This window comes from Alligator mississippiensis, chromosome 5 (assembly GCF_030867095.1).
Source record: "Alligator mississippiensis isolate rAllMis1 chromosome 5, rAllMis1, whole genome shotgun sequence".
NCBI lineage: Eukaryota > Metazoa > Chordata > Crocodylia > Alligatoridae > Alligator > Alligator mississippiensis.
In genome coordinates this window covers 220,087,006-220,101,778 of record NC_081828.1, presented here as the reverse complement: position 1 = coordinate 220,101,778, position 14,773 = coordinate 220,087,006, and the positions used below count along the sequence as shown (strand labels likewise).

Here is a 14,773-nt window from a genome sequence, read left to right as displayed (position 1 = left end):
CCGCACCACGGTCCCTGGCTGACATGGAAGGGAACGCAGCACCTGCCAACAGGGCACATGCCCAGGGAGGATGAACCTTCCCCTCCGCCCCATGTCCCCCAGCACTGGATTTCACTCCAGCCGCTCCCACGACTTCTCCAGCTGGGGCCGTAGCACTGCCCACGCTGGCAGCTGCAGAGGAGGCTCTTGCAGAAGCAAAGCAGCCACCAGAAGGATGCATCACTACCCTGTCCTGGCAGCCCTGACGCGCAGGCAGCATCACAAAGACAGCGGCATGGCAAGCTGCACCCGAGAGCACCGCGGCAAGCAGATGGGCCTGCAGTCTGGCGGAGATGAGGTCTGGGTTATGGCCCCGCCTGGTAATCTCTCCGTGGGTGCAGCTCGTCTCAGCTCGGAGGGGTGCAGAGGAGGGACAGCCGTCCAAGGGAGCAGCCAGGCACAGCTGTCATTTGTCTCGACTCCAGATGTTCTTGGCCCAGGCAACAGAAGCAGGAGGTGCTTGCTGGGCAAAGCGGACCCCATCACATGCCCCTCTGACGGGCAGCGTGTCACTCTGATAGTGGTCTCTGAAAGGGAAGGATGTCCCCAGCCTGGGAGTCATGGGTGAAGGGTGCTGGAGGGAGCAGCTTTAAGAAGAGGTTAGGGTTAGACAAGCCCTTGTCTGCAGCAGGGGCTGGACCAGAGGTGACCTGCCAGCCCGGCCACGCTATGCCAGCGCATCTCCCGTCACCGCTGCTCCGGGACTGGAGAGACCGCTTCTCTTCCAGGGGGTCCTAGCACAGCTCGACCCCTTGGGACGGCTTTGGTGGCACCGACCCAGGCCTACAACCATCGGGGCTGCCAGAATCACGCTGCGATAGCGCAGACTACAGCTGCAAACACGGGTGCTCTTTGGCTTGTGCCCTGCCAGATCTAAACAGGATTCTGGAGAGGAAGCAAAGGGCACATCTCCAGCCCTCGGGGCTTTTCTGCTCAAGGTCACAGAGTCACGGAGAAGCGGGGCTGGCAGGGCAGGGAGCTGCGGGGTCACATCCAGTCCAACCCTTGCCTGAGGCAGGATCAGCCCCATCCAAACCAGCCCAGACAAATCCATAATTTAAACGCATTGTAAAACTACCCTCAACCCTGACACAGCACAAGACACAATACTGGAACCGGCCACAGATAAAGCGGAGGGCACCGCAGCCGCCAACGTCCTGCTTCTGCAAGAGGCCATTAACACAGACAAAATACAAGACAGCCCAGACCCAGGCCGTGCCCCCCTGCAGAGGAAGGCAAACCCCCCAGTCCAGACCAGTCTGAGCAGGGGGGAAATCCCTTCCTGCCCCAGTGCAGCGTGGGGCTGAGCCCAAGTGTGAGGGCAAGACCCTCCAGCCAGGACCCTGCAAGGTTGGTGCCAGCAGGAGCATTGGCACAGCCCAGCCCCATGCCCAGCCTGGGCTGCAGCAGCCCCCAGGCTTAAAAACCCCAACACGTGGAGCAGAACAGGGGGCAACCAGCATAGCCCAGAAGCCTGGCATGAGACAGGCATCGCTGCACCTAGATCATCCCTGCGCAGTGGCTGCCCACCCTCTCCTCGGCATCTCCAGGGATGGAGAACCCCCCCCCTTCCCTGGCGTCTCTCCCACGGCCTCCCCGTCCGCCAGAGAAGAGGTGTTTCCTGATCTCGCCTCTGCTGCACCCTCAAGCCACTGCTCCGCGTCCTGCTCCTGCAGCAAAGGTCAAGGCCTTGCCGCACACAATGGAGATGAGATGATCACAGACAGCCACAGGCGCCTCTCCCGCCTCCCCTGCGACACGTGGCAGCTTCGCTCTAGCTGCTGCCCGGTCCCCCCTGCTCTCCGTGCTTTCCCTTTGCTCTTTACCGGGGCAGCACCTCAGGGCAGGGAATGGGGCTGCCTCTTTATCTGGAAAGGTCCAGGCATCTTGCGAGCACCGATGGAAATAATTAACGACTGCTGCTAACATCAGCCACAATTAGCCCATCCTTTTCACGCAAAACCAGCTCGGGTGGGAAACCGTGGGGAAGATGAAGGTCCCTGCCGGCCAATCCCACAGGAAGCTTCTGCCTTTGCAGACAGCTGGTCCCCGGCAGGGAGCCGCGGGCTGCTGGTCCCAGAGCTCAGCCTGGCCCAGGGATACGAGCAGTTCCTGCGGAGGCCGACACAAGGCCGCATCCGGGAACATCTGCAATCAAATTAACGATGCAAACAGCGCTTGGCGCAGAGCGGAAGGGAAGGCCGGAGGTCACTGGGGAGAATCAACAGAGGCCAGGGACAAGCAGGGGACACGTCCTGCGGCCAGCCCAGCGGCGAGCGCCGATCCCCGTGCAGAAGCAAGGGTTAACCAGCAATGGGAGGGCCCACGGAGCCAGCCAGTGCCAGCAATGCCTGGAAGCCCAGCTCCCACCCACCGTGCCCAGCTCCCCGGCTGCCAGGCACAGCCGCAGTCGCCAGGCAGCCCTTCCCTTGCACGCACGGATCAGCTCCCCCCGCACCGGATTAGGTTTCAGACGCTCCGTGGGCCCAGCAGCCCTGGCTGCGGATACCCGGCTTCCTCCGGCCCAGCTGCGAACGCATGTGCTGCAAACGCTGGAGGGATAAACAAGCTAGAGCACAGCGGGCGCTGGCTGGAGCACTGCACCTGTCCCCGGGCCTGGCCTGGCAGGCCTTCCACGCTGCCAGCCGCCTGCTTTCCCGGCTGAGCGTGCAAATGGTGTTGTGTTGCAAAGAGCCCGTGTCCCCGACACCCCCCCCTCCCAGGGGACGCCGTGCGCTCGCTCGCCGGTGCCCAGGCGGCTGCGGAGCGCCCTGACCTGCCTGCACCGACACGTGCCGGGAGCCCACAGCGCTTCCCATTCGCACAAGCGCAAACACCCGGGAGCCAGCGGTCTCCCCTCCACCTCCACCTCCACGCACGCCTGCCACGTGACCGTGGCTACCTGGCGAGCTCCTGCCCCGAGCCACTCGGGCTACGAAGCCCAGGCAGGGAGAGGGGGCTCTGACGGCCTTCCCCAGCCAGCGAGAGTGTCCATCGAAAAGGAGAAAGGAAGGACGGCGCGAGACGCCAGGAGGCCCAAGTCTGCCCATCACCACCGGATTTTGTGCCTCTCCGCACCCACCCTCCGGGAATCCCCCCGGCATTGCCTCCCCCGCGCTAGTCCACGTCCACGGGCCCGGGACAGCTGTGGCTCCCCCGCAAGGCAGCCTCCCGCCCCCCCCTTGGCTCCAGCAAGGAAGGGCCTTGCCTCGCGGAGGCCCCGGTTCCAGCCCTGCCTCCGGCTGCGGGAGAGGGGCCGGGACAGCACAAGCCACCGCTGCGGTGGCCTGGGAGGAGGCAGCGTCCCGCTCCGCTCCGCTCGCCGCGTGCCCGGAACAAAGGCCGGTGGGCTTTGCCGCGCCGCGCCGCGCCACGCCGGCCGCGCTCATGAATAAACACGCGGTGCGGAGGCACGGAGGAGCCGTGCGACACGCAGCCACTGAATCACTGCGAACTCTGCAGAGCCCCGAGCCAGCACAGCCGCTCCAGGCTCCATTTTCTGCCGCAGCAGCCCCGGTGCCTGGGGGAGGCCGGGTGGGCCCCGATCCTCGCCCCTCGCCCAGCGTGCCCCGACAGCCGTGCAAGCGGGGCAGGGCGGTGGGTCAGACCCCACATTCCCGGGGTGCAGCGGAGGGGCCGTGGCCCTCCCCACGGAGACCGGCCGTGCCAAGGCCGGGGCACCGCGCTCGCGGCTGGGGTGCAGCCGAGCTGCATGGAGCAGCACCCCTGCCGGAGATGCCACGCTGGTGGCACCCCTGCGCGCACTCCCACCCGGGGCGCCGCGCCTGCCGGCCCCGCGGCACCCCTGCACGCGGGCGAGACGCTGGCGGCCCCCCGCCCGCCCGCCCGCGGCACCCCTGGGCCGCGCTCACCCTCGATGGAGATGACGTGCTCGCGGATCTGGCTCTGCAGCGCCAGGTCCTCGACGCGCTCGATGAGGTCGTAGATGGCGTAGATGTTGGGGTGCACCGACTCGAAGCGCCCGATCTCGGCGCGGATGGCGGCCGAGTTGGAGAGCCCGAACTGCGGCGGCGGCGCCCCGCCCGCCTGCGGCCCCGACGGCCCCGGCACCGGCACCGGCCCGCCCGGCGCCGACAGGCTCTGCGACTGCGGGCTCTGCCCCGGCCCCGCCTGGAAGTTCATGGCTGCGGCGCGGGGCTCAGCGGCGCGGGAGCGGCTGCATGGCGGTGCGGGAGCGGGTGCGGGTGCGGGCGCGGGGCGTGCGGGCTCCTGCGGCTGCTCCGCTCCGCTCCCGGCCCGGCCCGGCCCGGCCCCAGCCCCAGCGCCGCGCAGCCGCGACCGCCCCCGCCTCCGCCTCCGCCTCCCGCGTCAGCGCCCGCTCCGGCTCCGGCTCCGGCTCCGGCTCGGGGACGGGAGCGCCCTGCTCCGCCTCCCGCTCCCGCCTCCTTCCCTCCCTCCCTCCCGGCCCGGCCCCGCCGGAAAACGGGGGGCAGAGGCGGGCGCCGCGGGGTGCGGGATGCGGCAGCACCTGGGAGCCGCGAGGCCGGGGCGCGGGCAGGTGCTGCCCGGGGGCACCTTGTCCGCCAGCCTCGCCCCGCCACACCTCGCCCCTTCCCTTCCCTTCCCGCGCCGGGAGCGGCCCGAGCTGCACCCGCCGCTCGCGCCCTGTCAGTGCCCCGGGGAGTTCAGCTCTCCTGCGCGGGTGGGTGCGTGACCATGGCCGGGACCGCCTGTTCTCCCTGTCTCTGCTGCAAATGCAGTACACACCGGCCCGTCCAAATGCCTTTTTTAGGCTGGTCGTTCGCCAAGCGTGCCCGCCGCAGTGCGAGGATTGTCCCCGTGCCCCCCTGCTACCTGCAAACGTTCGCACGCAGCAGCCCCACGAACGCGCGGTGGCGTGGGGCTGGTGCGGAGCATCTCTCTGCAGCGAGGCTCGGGGCCCCAGTCTCCGACCTGCCTGAGGGCGACGGCGGCAGGGTACGTCCACACCTGCGGCCTGGTCGCAGACCCCGAAAGGGCAGCCCAGGCCCTGTGCCGTTCTCCCAGCGCTCCTCTGCGCTCTGCTCCTGGAGCTGGTCACCCCCGGTTCCCCCTCGGCCGCGGCTGGGGCCAGCCCTCCAGCCAGGTGCCCCGACCTGCAGCCGGTCTCGGGCAGACGCAGCCATCAAGTGAGAGCCAAGACCAGAACGGTGCCAAGACCGGTCCTGGAGGAACGTGGCTCATAACTGCCCTCCAGCCGTCCTGCTCCTTCGTGCCCGCTCGTTACTCACCCCGCCGTTCTTCTGCTAATGCCTTTCAGTCCCCTCGTCTTTTTGCAGCACCGTATCAAAAGCTTTGCTGGCATCCGGATAGCTCACTTCGCTGTGTAGACAGTCCAAGAGAACGTAGCGCGGAGAGGTGTCCGGCTCTATCGGTCAGGTGGAACAGCTTTGTCAAGGCCTGAATCGCTCTTGTTTCCCTTCTCATCTGTGGGGAATATATCCTGCTCTTTTCCGGCCACGCAGCACCTCCTCAGAGTTCACAGGTTTGTAAATGCCAGAAATGTCATGCACCGCTTCCCTGAGAATTCGGAGAGGGGAGAGAGCTGATCTCCCCCCCGGTTTGAATGCGCTGAGCTCTCAGCTCCCACCTCCTCTTGCTCCATTTCTTCCTTCCCTGTTCCCTTTTGGCTGAGGCTGAAGAACCATCTGCCATTCGTTTCAATATCCTTTGTAAGGCCTAACTCAGCTTGCCTTGGGCACGTCGCACGTTATGCCTATGTTTTTTCAGTTCTAAACCAGGTTTCTTTCTTGATCACCTTTTCCCACATTCCTTGCAGGTTTTCCTCTTACTCCTAACATGCTCAGAGGCGGTCATTTGTCCAGTTAAGTTTGGGGACTTTCCCTACATGTTTTCCCTCTTGCTTGGGGTATGCATTCAGATGGGTTTTGCACCTTTGACCAGAAAAAATTCCAAGACTCTGCCACATGCAAGTGCTTGAGTGTCTCAGTCCAGTTGACTTCATTAACAAATGCCCCTAGTCTACCAGAGCTTTCCATCTTGGCACCAAGAACCTCAGTTCCAGAGCTGCTTGTGTTTAACCTTTCCGTGTCATTCAAATAAATCAGCTCACGGTCACTTGATCCAAGGCCATTATTTATGCCCAGGTCTTCTATGATGTCCTCACTATTCACCAAAACCCAGTCTATAATAGCATTGCTTCTTGTTAGGTCAGTGATTATCTGGGGAACAATCTGTGAGCTATGAAGTCAAGAAGTATAGGCCCTACCATTTTTACGTGGTGGCCACGTCTATGTGAGACGTTTGCTGTGCAGTTGCCTAATTAGCCACAGTACATATCTCAGCGTCTACACGCACACCCCTATTCGGATGCATAAAACTAATAAACCCCACAGCAGGGTAGAACTTGTAAATACAAGTCCTACCTGCTGTGGGGTTTTTTCATGTGCAGCAGTGCACACGTGATGCTGCCCCAGCTGGCTGGGGCGCGAGGGTGCCTTGGTGCAGGGGCTGCGTGCTGGCTAGCCCCACAATGAACCACCCTTGTGCCCCAGCCAGCCCCTCCCTCCGCAGCACACTGCGCCCGGTCGGAGCAGCCCCAGGCTGGCAGGCTGATCCCGGGGGGCTCAATGTGCTGCGGTCCAGGTGCACGTGCAGACACGTGCCCAGCAGCAATAAACTCCGGAGCAATAAGCGTTGGAGCTTAGTGCTGCATGTTAATAGGCACTTGTAGACGCGCCCAGTAACAATTTTTCTCCAGTTAATATCCAGGAAGTTAAAATCTCTCCAAAGGACACAATCCCCAGTAACATTTATCTTTCTTATACGGCAGTGTGCTCTTTCCATCTCCAGATGCGGCTGAAGACGGAGTTAGCAGACGTCCAGCCGTATCCCAGTGGTGTTTCTTATCTACTCCATCCCAACGGGATCTGGACTTCTTTGCCAATGATTTCCTCTCGTTTCAGTGCATCACGTCTTAAACGTACAGCGTTACCGGACCGGCCTCGCCTTTATGTCTGCCGTTCCTGAACAAGCACGTGTCCTCCAGTGCCCGTGTTGTGGTCGCGGCTGTTCCACCCCGGTCGTGGCGTGCCCTGCTGCAATCGTCGATTGCTCCGTTCTGTGTTCTTCTCAGGGCATTGTGGGATACCACCCAAAACCAACAGGCATTCTGGGAACTGGGGCCAAACTAGCAGATCCCCTTGACTCCTCTCTTCTTCGTCTTCTTTTGGCCAGCTTGAAAAATCCCCTTGGCAGCAGCGCTCTGGGGAGATGTGGGTATGGAGGGGAGGGGGTACGGCTCCGTTTATTACAGCCAGGGCCTGCTGCAGTAATCGCGATGCAAGACGATGACAGCCTAGGTGAGGGTCCCACGCGCTGATGCCGAGGGGGCCAGGGAGCCCCTGTTCCAGGATCCTGAGAGGGCTGGCACGTGAAACCGCAAGCCCGGTCTCAAGTAGTTTTTACTAAATCAGTTAAATATGGGGAAATACCGTGGGATCAGAGCACTGCAAATACAGTAACAATATTGCAGAAGGAAAGGAAAAACGTGATCCAGGCGACCCTAGCATGCACGGTTTTAGGACAAATATGGAAAGAAAGAATAAGGATACAGAAATAAGCGGGACGCAGGATAACATACGGCATCAGTGTAACAAAGGTAGTTTGTGCAAGGGGAAGAACATGGGCACGCGATCAAGTTACCAGGAGATAAGGCAGGTGTGATCTTACAGCTACCCATGGTAACTGCCTGTGTGCACGCTCTCGTCTAGCCGGCGCTACTTCCACTGCGGTTCCTCGTTGGTACGTCCGCATCCTGCCCTGATATCCCCCTTGCGTCTCTTCTTTGTTTCTGATGTTCTAGGCAAATGAACTGAAGGACATCTCATCTATCTGGACTTAACATGGGGCCACGTGGTGAAGTATTTGTTCATCTGAAGAGGGTGGGCGTTAGCAGAAGAGGGATGAGGTGGGTAAGAAACTGGCAAAAGAAGATGGGGCTGAGGGTTGTGTTCAAAGGGGAAGCATCAGGCCGGAGATGTCAAGAGTGGGTTTTGGAACCGTTCTGGTTTCATACTTTCACCACTGACCTTGGCCCAAAAAGTAGGCGTGCACCAAGGAAAACTGGCAATGACACACATTCGGAGGTGTCGGCAGTACTGGAAAGACCAGGATATCACAGGAGCAGACTTAGACGACTTTGAGGACCAAAATGACAGAAACAGGATGAAATCCAGTAGTGCATATGTAAGGTTGTGTGTGCAGGGACTAATGGCCAACTTATCAGTGGGGAACGAGAGCGGGGAGCAGGACAGGCGTGCACTAGTTGATGGCAGGATGACCGCGAGCCATGAGTGTGATGCGGTCATGAAACAGGCAGTTGTGATCCTAGGACATCAGGTGTGGTGTTTGCAGTAGAGATCGGGGAGAATTAGAGGCATTTTATAGGGCACCGTGGAGACCTTGCTTGGAAGGCTGTGTATGCCGCTGGGCAAGGAGAGGCAAATGCGAGCAGGAACAAGGCCAGCAGGAAGCCTGCTGAGATGAGAAGAGGTGAAAAGAGTTTAGCTTGCATCGTCGTCCAGCAAAACAAAGGCAGAGAGGGGAGGGGAGCGTGAGCTCTGCTTCAAATACATCAAGGAGTTAATGCCAGGAGACGTCAGAGCCATTTAAGCTAAAAGAGTGTGCTGGATACGGACATTAAATGAGCCTGGATAAATTTAGGCTGAAAAAGTCGATGAAGGTTTCTAGCCGTAGGAGCAGTGGCTTTCTGAAGCAACTTCCCAGTATGAGCAGCAAGGCCAAAAATCATTCCTCCTTTTAAGAAGCAGCTAGGTCAGTTGATGAGAGGGATTACGCATTGTGGTGCTTGTGCAAGCAGGGAGCTGGCCTCAGTGACCCAGAGGTCCCTTCTGGCCCCGTGCTCCTAACGGGAGGAGTTATTTTTAAGCGCCCGTCTGTGATGCATGTCAAGTTTACAAACAAGCTGTTGTTACAGGGGACTTGGATGTAAGGGGCCAGGGCGGGAGTTACTAGGACATCAGCATGACATGCCCTAAGCATTGCCGGTTTGGAAACTAAAGGGACTGCAGCAAATGTGTGTGACGCTATTTTGGAACGGGGCAGAGATGAACGAATCGCTGGATGGTGAGAGCGCTGGCTTTTACGTGCACGTCGGTGCTCACGGCACGGTCATGTTCAGTTTGGGCACAACGAAGACAGCCCCTGTCGGTAAGGCAGACAGATACTTGGTGCTTCAAAAGAGTTCATTTCAGGAAGTGAAGGGAAATTATTCATTAAATTGACTGGATTGAAATATTTAGCAAAAAAACTATAAATGAAAACGGGGAGTGCCTTCAGACAGCCAAAACGCACGGTCCCACGAGCCAGCAAAAGCACATTTTAAAATGAAAGAGGATCCTAGTTCACTTGGCCAATGAAGGCAGCAATTAAAAATTAATAGAACCGTATATAACAAATGGAAAAGAGGGGGCATAGATGCAAATCAATAAAATCCATCGCTGGAAGAGCCAAGACAAAAACAACCAGGGCTTTTTTTTTTCCTTTTCGTTTAACAGAAACAAAAGAAATCCTGGCAATGGAATTAGGCCCATTACCAGAGGGAAACGGGAAGCCCTCTGCAACAATACTTTTATTTGTTTGTTTGGAAAGAAGTCGGACGATGAACTGGAATTACGTGAGTAATGCGAGGATGGGATATGCTGCTACTTAGCAGTCCATTAGGAAGAGGGGAGCGCGAGATGGGAGGGCCTCCCAGCCATCGAGTCCAGACATCTGCAAGGCCAGCAGCCTTTTGTCATGCGCCCGCAAGATCTGCCATCCCAAGCCCCCGGGGAACAAGCCCTGCAGGGAGGGCACGGGCACTGCTGACGCGCTGCCCCTGCACCGGCCACGAACGTGCGAGCCTAGGAATAAATAATAATGCGCTCAGACAGTTCTGGGCAGAGGCCCGTGCCCCGTGCTATGGAGGGAAGCAAAAAAACCCATGCTGCTTGCTCCCTGGGAGACATCCTTCCTGGTCCCAAATCAGGCGGTTTGACCCTGAGTGCACAAGCCAGACCTTCCAGCAGCAGCAGCAATCCCTCGCCACCGAGGATGATCGTCTTGCACTGTTGTCTCGTGGGTGCAAAGACGGGTGACGAGGCCGATCCGGGATCGCCGCAGTCTGCTGCAGCTCAGGCCCGTGTTTCTGCGCGGGGCGGGAACGTCTGCAGGCAGCGTCGGTGGCACTTCTCCAGCACCTCGAGGTGTCTCCTGTATGTTGTCCGCATCTCAGGTCCGTACCCCGAGGTGGGGATCACGACTGCTTGAGAAACCTGGAGCGTGGTTTCGAATCTGAAGTCACGATCTTCAAACGCCCGTTTCCTCAGGCATCCGAAGGCTGTGCTTGCAAATCGAGGCGCTGTTGGGTGTCTTTGTCCATGTTGGCCTTCTGCGAGAAATGGCTTCTGAGACACGGGAAATACTCGGCGTTCTCCAGAGTCTCCCCGTGGATCCGGATTACTGGAGCAGCAAGGAAAACACCAGCTTCACGGAGTTGGTTTTGCCATCTATGAACTCATAACCCAGCTCATCGAGTTCCCTACCAGGGAACGAGCACCTTGTGACTCTCCATCTTAAACTGGCAGGGACCCAATATGCCACCGTCATCAGCCTGTATGCCCCGACACTTGGTGCCGCTGACGAAACTGAGGATGAATTGTACACCGACCTGGACCGAGCCTTTCTGCCGGTCCAGCCAGACCTTCCAGCCAGGTTCTGGGAGAGATCTGCAAGCACTACAGGAGCAGAGAGACACCTCTGCCAAAACTCCCACCTCTAGGCCTGGCCGATGTCCTGTGCTTCAAAAGAAGGCAAGCAAGCAAATGAAAAACACCCCAGAAGCCAGTAAAGCACCTACGGGGAAACAACGTTTTGTCACGGTCCCGATGGTGGTCGGCAGACGCTCTGAAGCAACGGGATGATTGCACGCAAAGCTTGAATCCCCTGGCACCCCCTGCGGTAACTGGGCACCCACGTGCCACTCGCGCTGAAACCCTACCTCCCATGCTATCCTTTCCCGAGGCTGGCCAAGCCCCCTTGCCCAAGCCATGCTGTTTGGAAGACTATTTCCTCCGACAGCCAGAAACCTCCTAGCGACCCGTCTCCATTTTTCACGACCAGTTTGTAACTGTTTGATCTCATGCCAATATTGTTCTTCCGCTCCAATTTCTCTTCGCCTTCCCTGCCAGGCACTCCACAAACGCATATACAAGATGTACCACCTTCCCCTTCAACCTGCGTTTCTAAGGTCTGTTCGTATCCTCTTAGGAGGCAGGGTCTCCGTTCCCCTAACCACCAGTTACATCTGTGGTCACATCTGTTCCAGTTTAAATTTAGCTTTCGTTTTAACACAGGCAACCAGCACTGGGTGCAGTCTGCTCAATGAGGCCTTACTAATGCCCTGTACAGCGGTACTAATACTTCTCTGTCTTTACTAAAAATACCTTACCCAATTCCCCCTAGAAATGCTTTAGCCTTTTGCACAGCCACATCAAACTGGCAGTTCACGGCCATCCTACCATCAGCAAGGTACGCGGGTCCCTCTTTTCTCCCATTGCCTCCGTTCTGTAAGTCCCCATCATGCGTCAAAAGTTTTCCGTATTAGCCCCCCAGTTCTTGGCTTTGCATGCCATAGACTAAGTAACTGGGAGATGTGCAGCATAAGCTGCTGTGCGCCCAAGGTCACTTCCTCTGCATCTGATAAAGCAAGCTCATGAAAGCTTATGCTATAAGTCCCCCATTTAGTTAGTCTACAAGGGGCAAATCTACCCTGCCTGACTTCAGACCAACACAGCTCACCGCCTCGTTTTGTGCATCACGTCAGTAAGCTTCACGCCATTTCTGTTGCACCGCTCCACTGGGTTATCTGATTTTCCCTGCATAATCACCCAGTCCTCCTCTGCGCCGGCCACGCCTCCAGCTGCGCCATCCACACATTGCAGAAGGCCACGCTGGGTTTTTGCACAAAGGTCACTAATCAAAATGCTAAGTAGGATGGGTCTCAGGGCTGACCTCCGAGGTGCACTGCTCGCTCCCCCTCTCTCCTTTCAGCAGACCCGATCGTCATCTCTCCAGTTTCAATTCTAGCACGAATCCCCGTCTTCCCCCTTTGAGAGAATGATTTCCCACGAGGCACGGTATCAAGTGCTTTGCTTAAATCTAGATAGATTAAAGCCCCCGCACTGCCCGTTCCTGAAGTCAGTCCTCCGGTGACAGCAGGACACGAGACTGCTCTGACGGATGGGCTGTCCCCTGGACAAAGCAGGGCTGTGCTTTGTGCCCTTTTCTGTGCCTCCCTATCCTTCATTGTCCTTTCCTTCGGTATCTGTCCTACCACCTTGCCTAATGCAGAACCCAGCCTTGCAGGCCTGCAATGGCCTGGGTATCTCTGGCCCTTTTCAATACAGACTCCGTGGGCTAAATGCCCGGTTGCACCCGCGTGGCCTGTCCGCGGCGGCGTAGCTGCAGTGTCCAACACTTCTGCGGTTCCAGATGCAATTTCACCCTGCAGCGCAAGAGCCCGACGGTGCCCACGCGGTGGGGAAGGGAGGGAGCCTTCCCGCCGCGAGCCCGCTACAGGGGTGGTTCGGGCACGTATGCAGGGAGCAGGGGACCCACACTTTACCCCCCTGCACTGGAGGCTTTGACTCAATCTGCATCTCCTGGTTCCCAGCAGAGCGCTTCAGTGCTCCAGCCACGGGCTAGGTAGGCATGGCCGTGCCCCTCTCCAGCCCTCTGGGAAGCTGCCCCGCTGCACTGTGCATTTGCTATTCACTGCCTTAAAAAGATCAACAGCCCTAGGAGCATTTCTGCCCTCCTGGGGGCAAGGGGCAAGGCTGGAGCTCAGGCCAGCATCCACCGCTCTCCCTTGTGCACGTCCTCCTGACTCCGTCTGCGTCCCTCTCTTGGTGGCCCAAGGCATCAGCTTTGAGAGGAGCTGGAGCAGGGTCCAGCTAATGCCCAACCTGTGGTTTGGTGGCTGGAGCCCTTGACTCAGGAGCAGGAGATGCGGGTTCAAACCCCCTACGGGCAAAGGGGCCTAGAGCCCAGGTCTTCTGTCCCCTGGCCGTGATCCCTGCATGTGAGGCTGCTGGGCTAGAGCGTGGGAGGGCTGTCCTCCTTCTACATCCAGCACCTGTAGTCATGTCTTTGCCTGGCAGAAGCCATTGCAGGACTTACCCAGCCCGATGCATGCTCTTGGACCAGCCTGTTGTGCTGCACAGCTGCCTCCCCGGAGCACACGTGCCTGAACGCTTGCACGCCCAGAGCCGGACTGCAACCTGCGTGATGGCACGGCCTGCCAGGACACTGCGGCACACAGGCCTTTTCGGTGCATCCAGGGAGAGAAGATTTAGGTCCACATCTCTTGTGCCCCAGTCCCAGGTTACTTGGAGGACCGTAAACAGACAACATTAGCGTAAGTGATATCTGAGAGAGAAATAGGTCTAAATCAGTAAGCCAGCAAGGTTCCCCACGGGTCCGTCTGGTGCCTGATGCAATAATGGTCTGGAGGATGGAATCGAGGACGCAGTGAGACGGCAGGTGACCCGTGGCTGGGTGGTGTAGCAGACACTGTCATGGACAGGATTAGGATTCAAAATGACCTTGACGCATTGGGAAAATGGTCTGAAATGAACTGAATTAAATCCAGTAAGGACAAATGCAAAGTGCCGCGCTTAGGACAGAATGATCAAATGCACAAATACAAAGCGGTGCATGACTGGCAAGACTGCAGTGCTGCAGAAAAGGGCCTGGGGTGCTGTCGTCAGAGGCAAGCTGAATATAACCATCAGCGTATGTTAGGTTATTGCACAAGGAGCCCATAGGATGTGGGATGTATTAGCAGGCTTGTATGCAAATCAGCTAAATTGATTCATACCGTGTCCAGTTTTGGACACCGCGCTTCAAGACAGACAGGGAAAGGGGAAATTGCCCAGAGACGAGCAACAAAAATTATCAGAGGCCTAGAAAACATGACATATGAGGAAAAGCTGAAAAACCTGGGCTTGTTTAGTCTGGAGAAGAGAAGACTTGCGGGCAGGGATTTGCTAACAGTCTTCAAAAGCAAAAAGGATTGCTTTGAAGAGGAGGGTGATCATCAGTTGTTCTCTGTGCCCAGAGGGGCAGGACAAGGCGAGCAACAAGGGAGATTTAGGTCGGATTGCAGAAAGAGCTTTCTAAAGCGGCGGAGCCGATTATCTCGGGGAGACGTGGAGTCTCCATCTCTTGAAGTTTTCAAGTGCAGATCAGACAAACCCTTGCAGGCGATGGTTCAGACAGAGATGATCCTGCCTTGAGCAGGGGGTTAGACCAGGTGTGACCAAGAGCAGACGAGCTGTTGTTTTCAAGAGCTGGTGTTTCTTCTAGCCCTGTTTTTGCTTTGACTCTCTCAGTTGCTGAGGCCAGGTCAGACCAGGCCAGGGGGGTACTAGTCCTTACCCCCAGTGTAAGAAATGCCACCACAAGGCAGATGCCAGTCTGGTTGGCAACCAGTCTAGGAGTGGAGCCCCTAAAGGCGGACAGATTCAAGATCTCCTTCGTACCGGCAGCTCCTGCAGACAAGCTGGCTCCAATGTATTGGCTTCTGCCTTTTCTTTGAGTTTGGCCAGCTAAGCTGAGAGGGGGACGTTGATATATGGGCAACTCAAGCATCTTCGTATCAATTGGTCATTGCGGCCAAAACTGAATGGAGAGGACGCTCCATCTTTTG

At 58.0% G+C, this 14,773-nt stretch overlaps 1 protein-coding gene across 3 annotated transcripts in view; it reads right to left on the bottom strand.

The window, feature by feature from the left end:
• The window catches only part of AGAP3 (ArfGAP with GTPase domain, ankyrin repeat and PH domain 3), a 108,895-nt gene extending 104,578 nt beyond the window's left edge, over positions 1–4,317 (bottom strand). The window contains exon 1 of one of the 3 annotated variants that reach the window (XM_059729303.1): positions 3,912–4,317. In XM_059729303.1, the coding sequence (XP_059585286.1) occupies positions 3,912–4,182 (271 nt within the window). In that variant the 5' untranslated portion in view covers positions 4,183–4,317. The remainder of the gene's footprint in view (positions 1–3,911) is intronic. The other 2 variants (XM_059729302.1, XM_059729305.1) reach the window with 2 other exon arrangements.
• Positions 4,318–14,773: the final 10,456 nt, after the last annotated feature.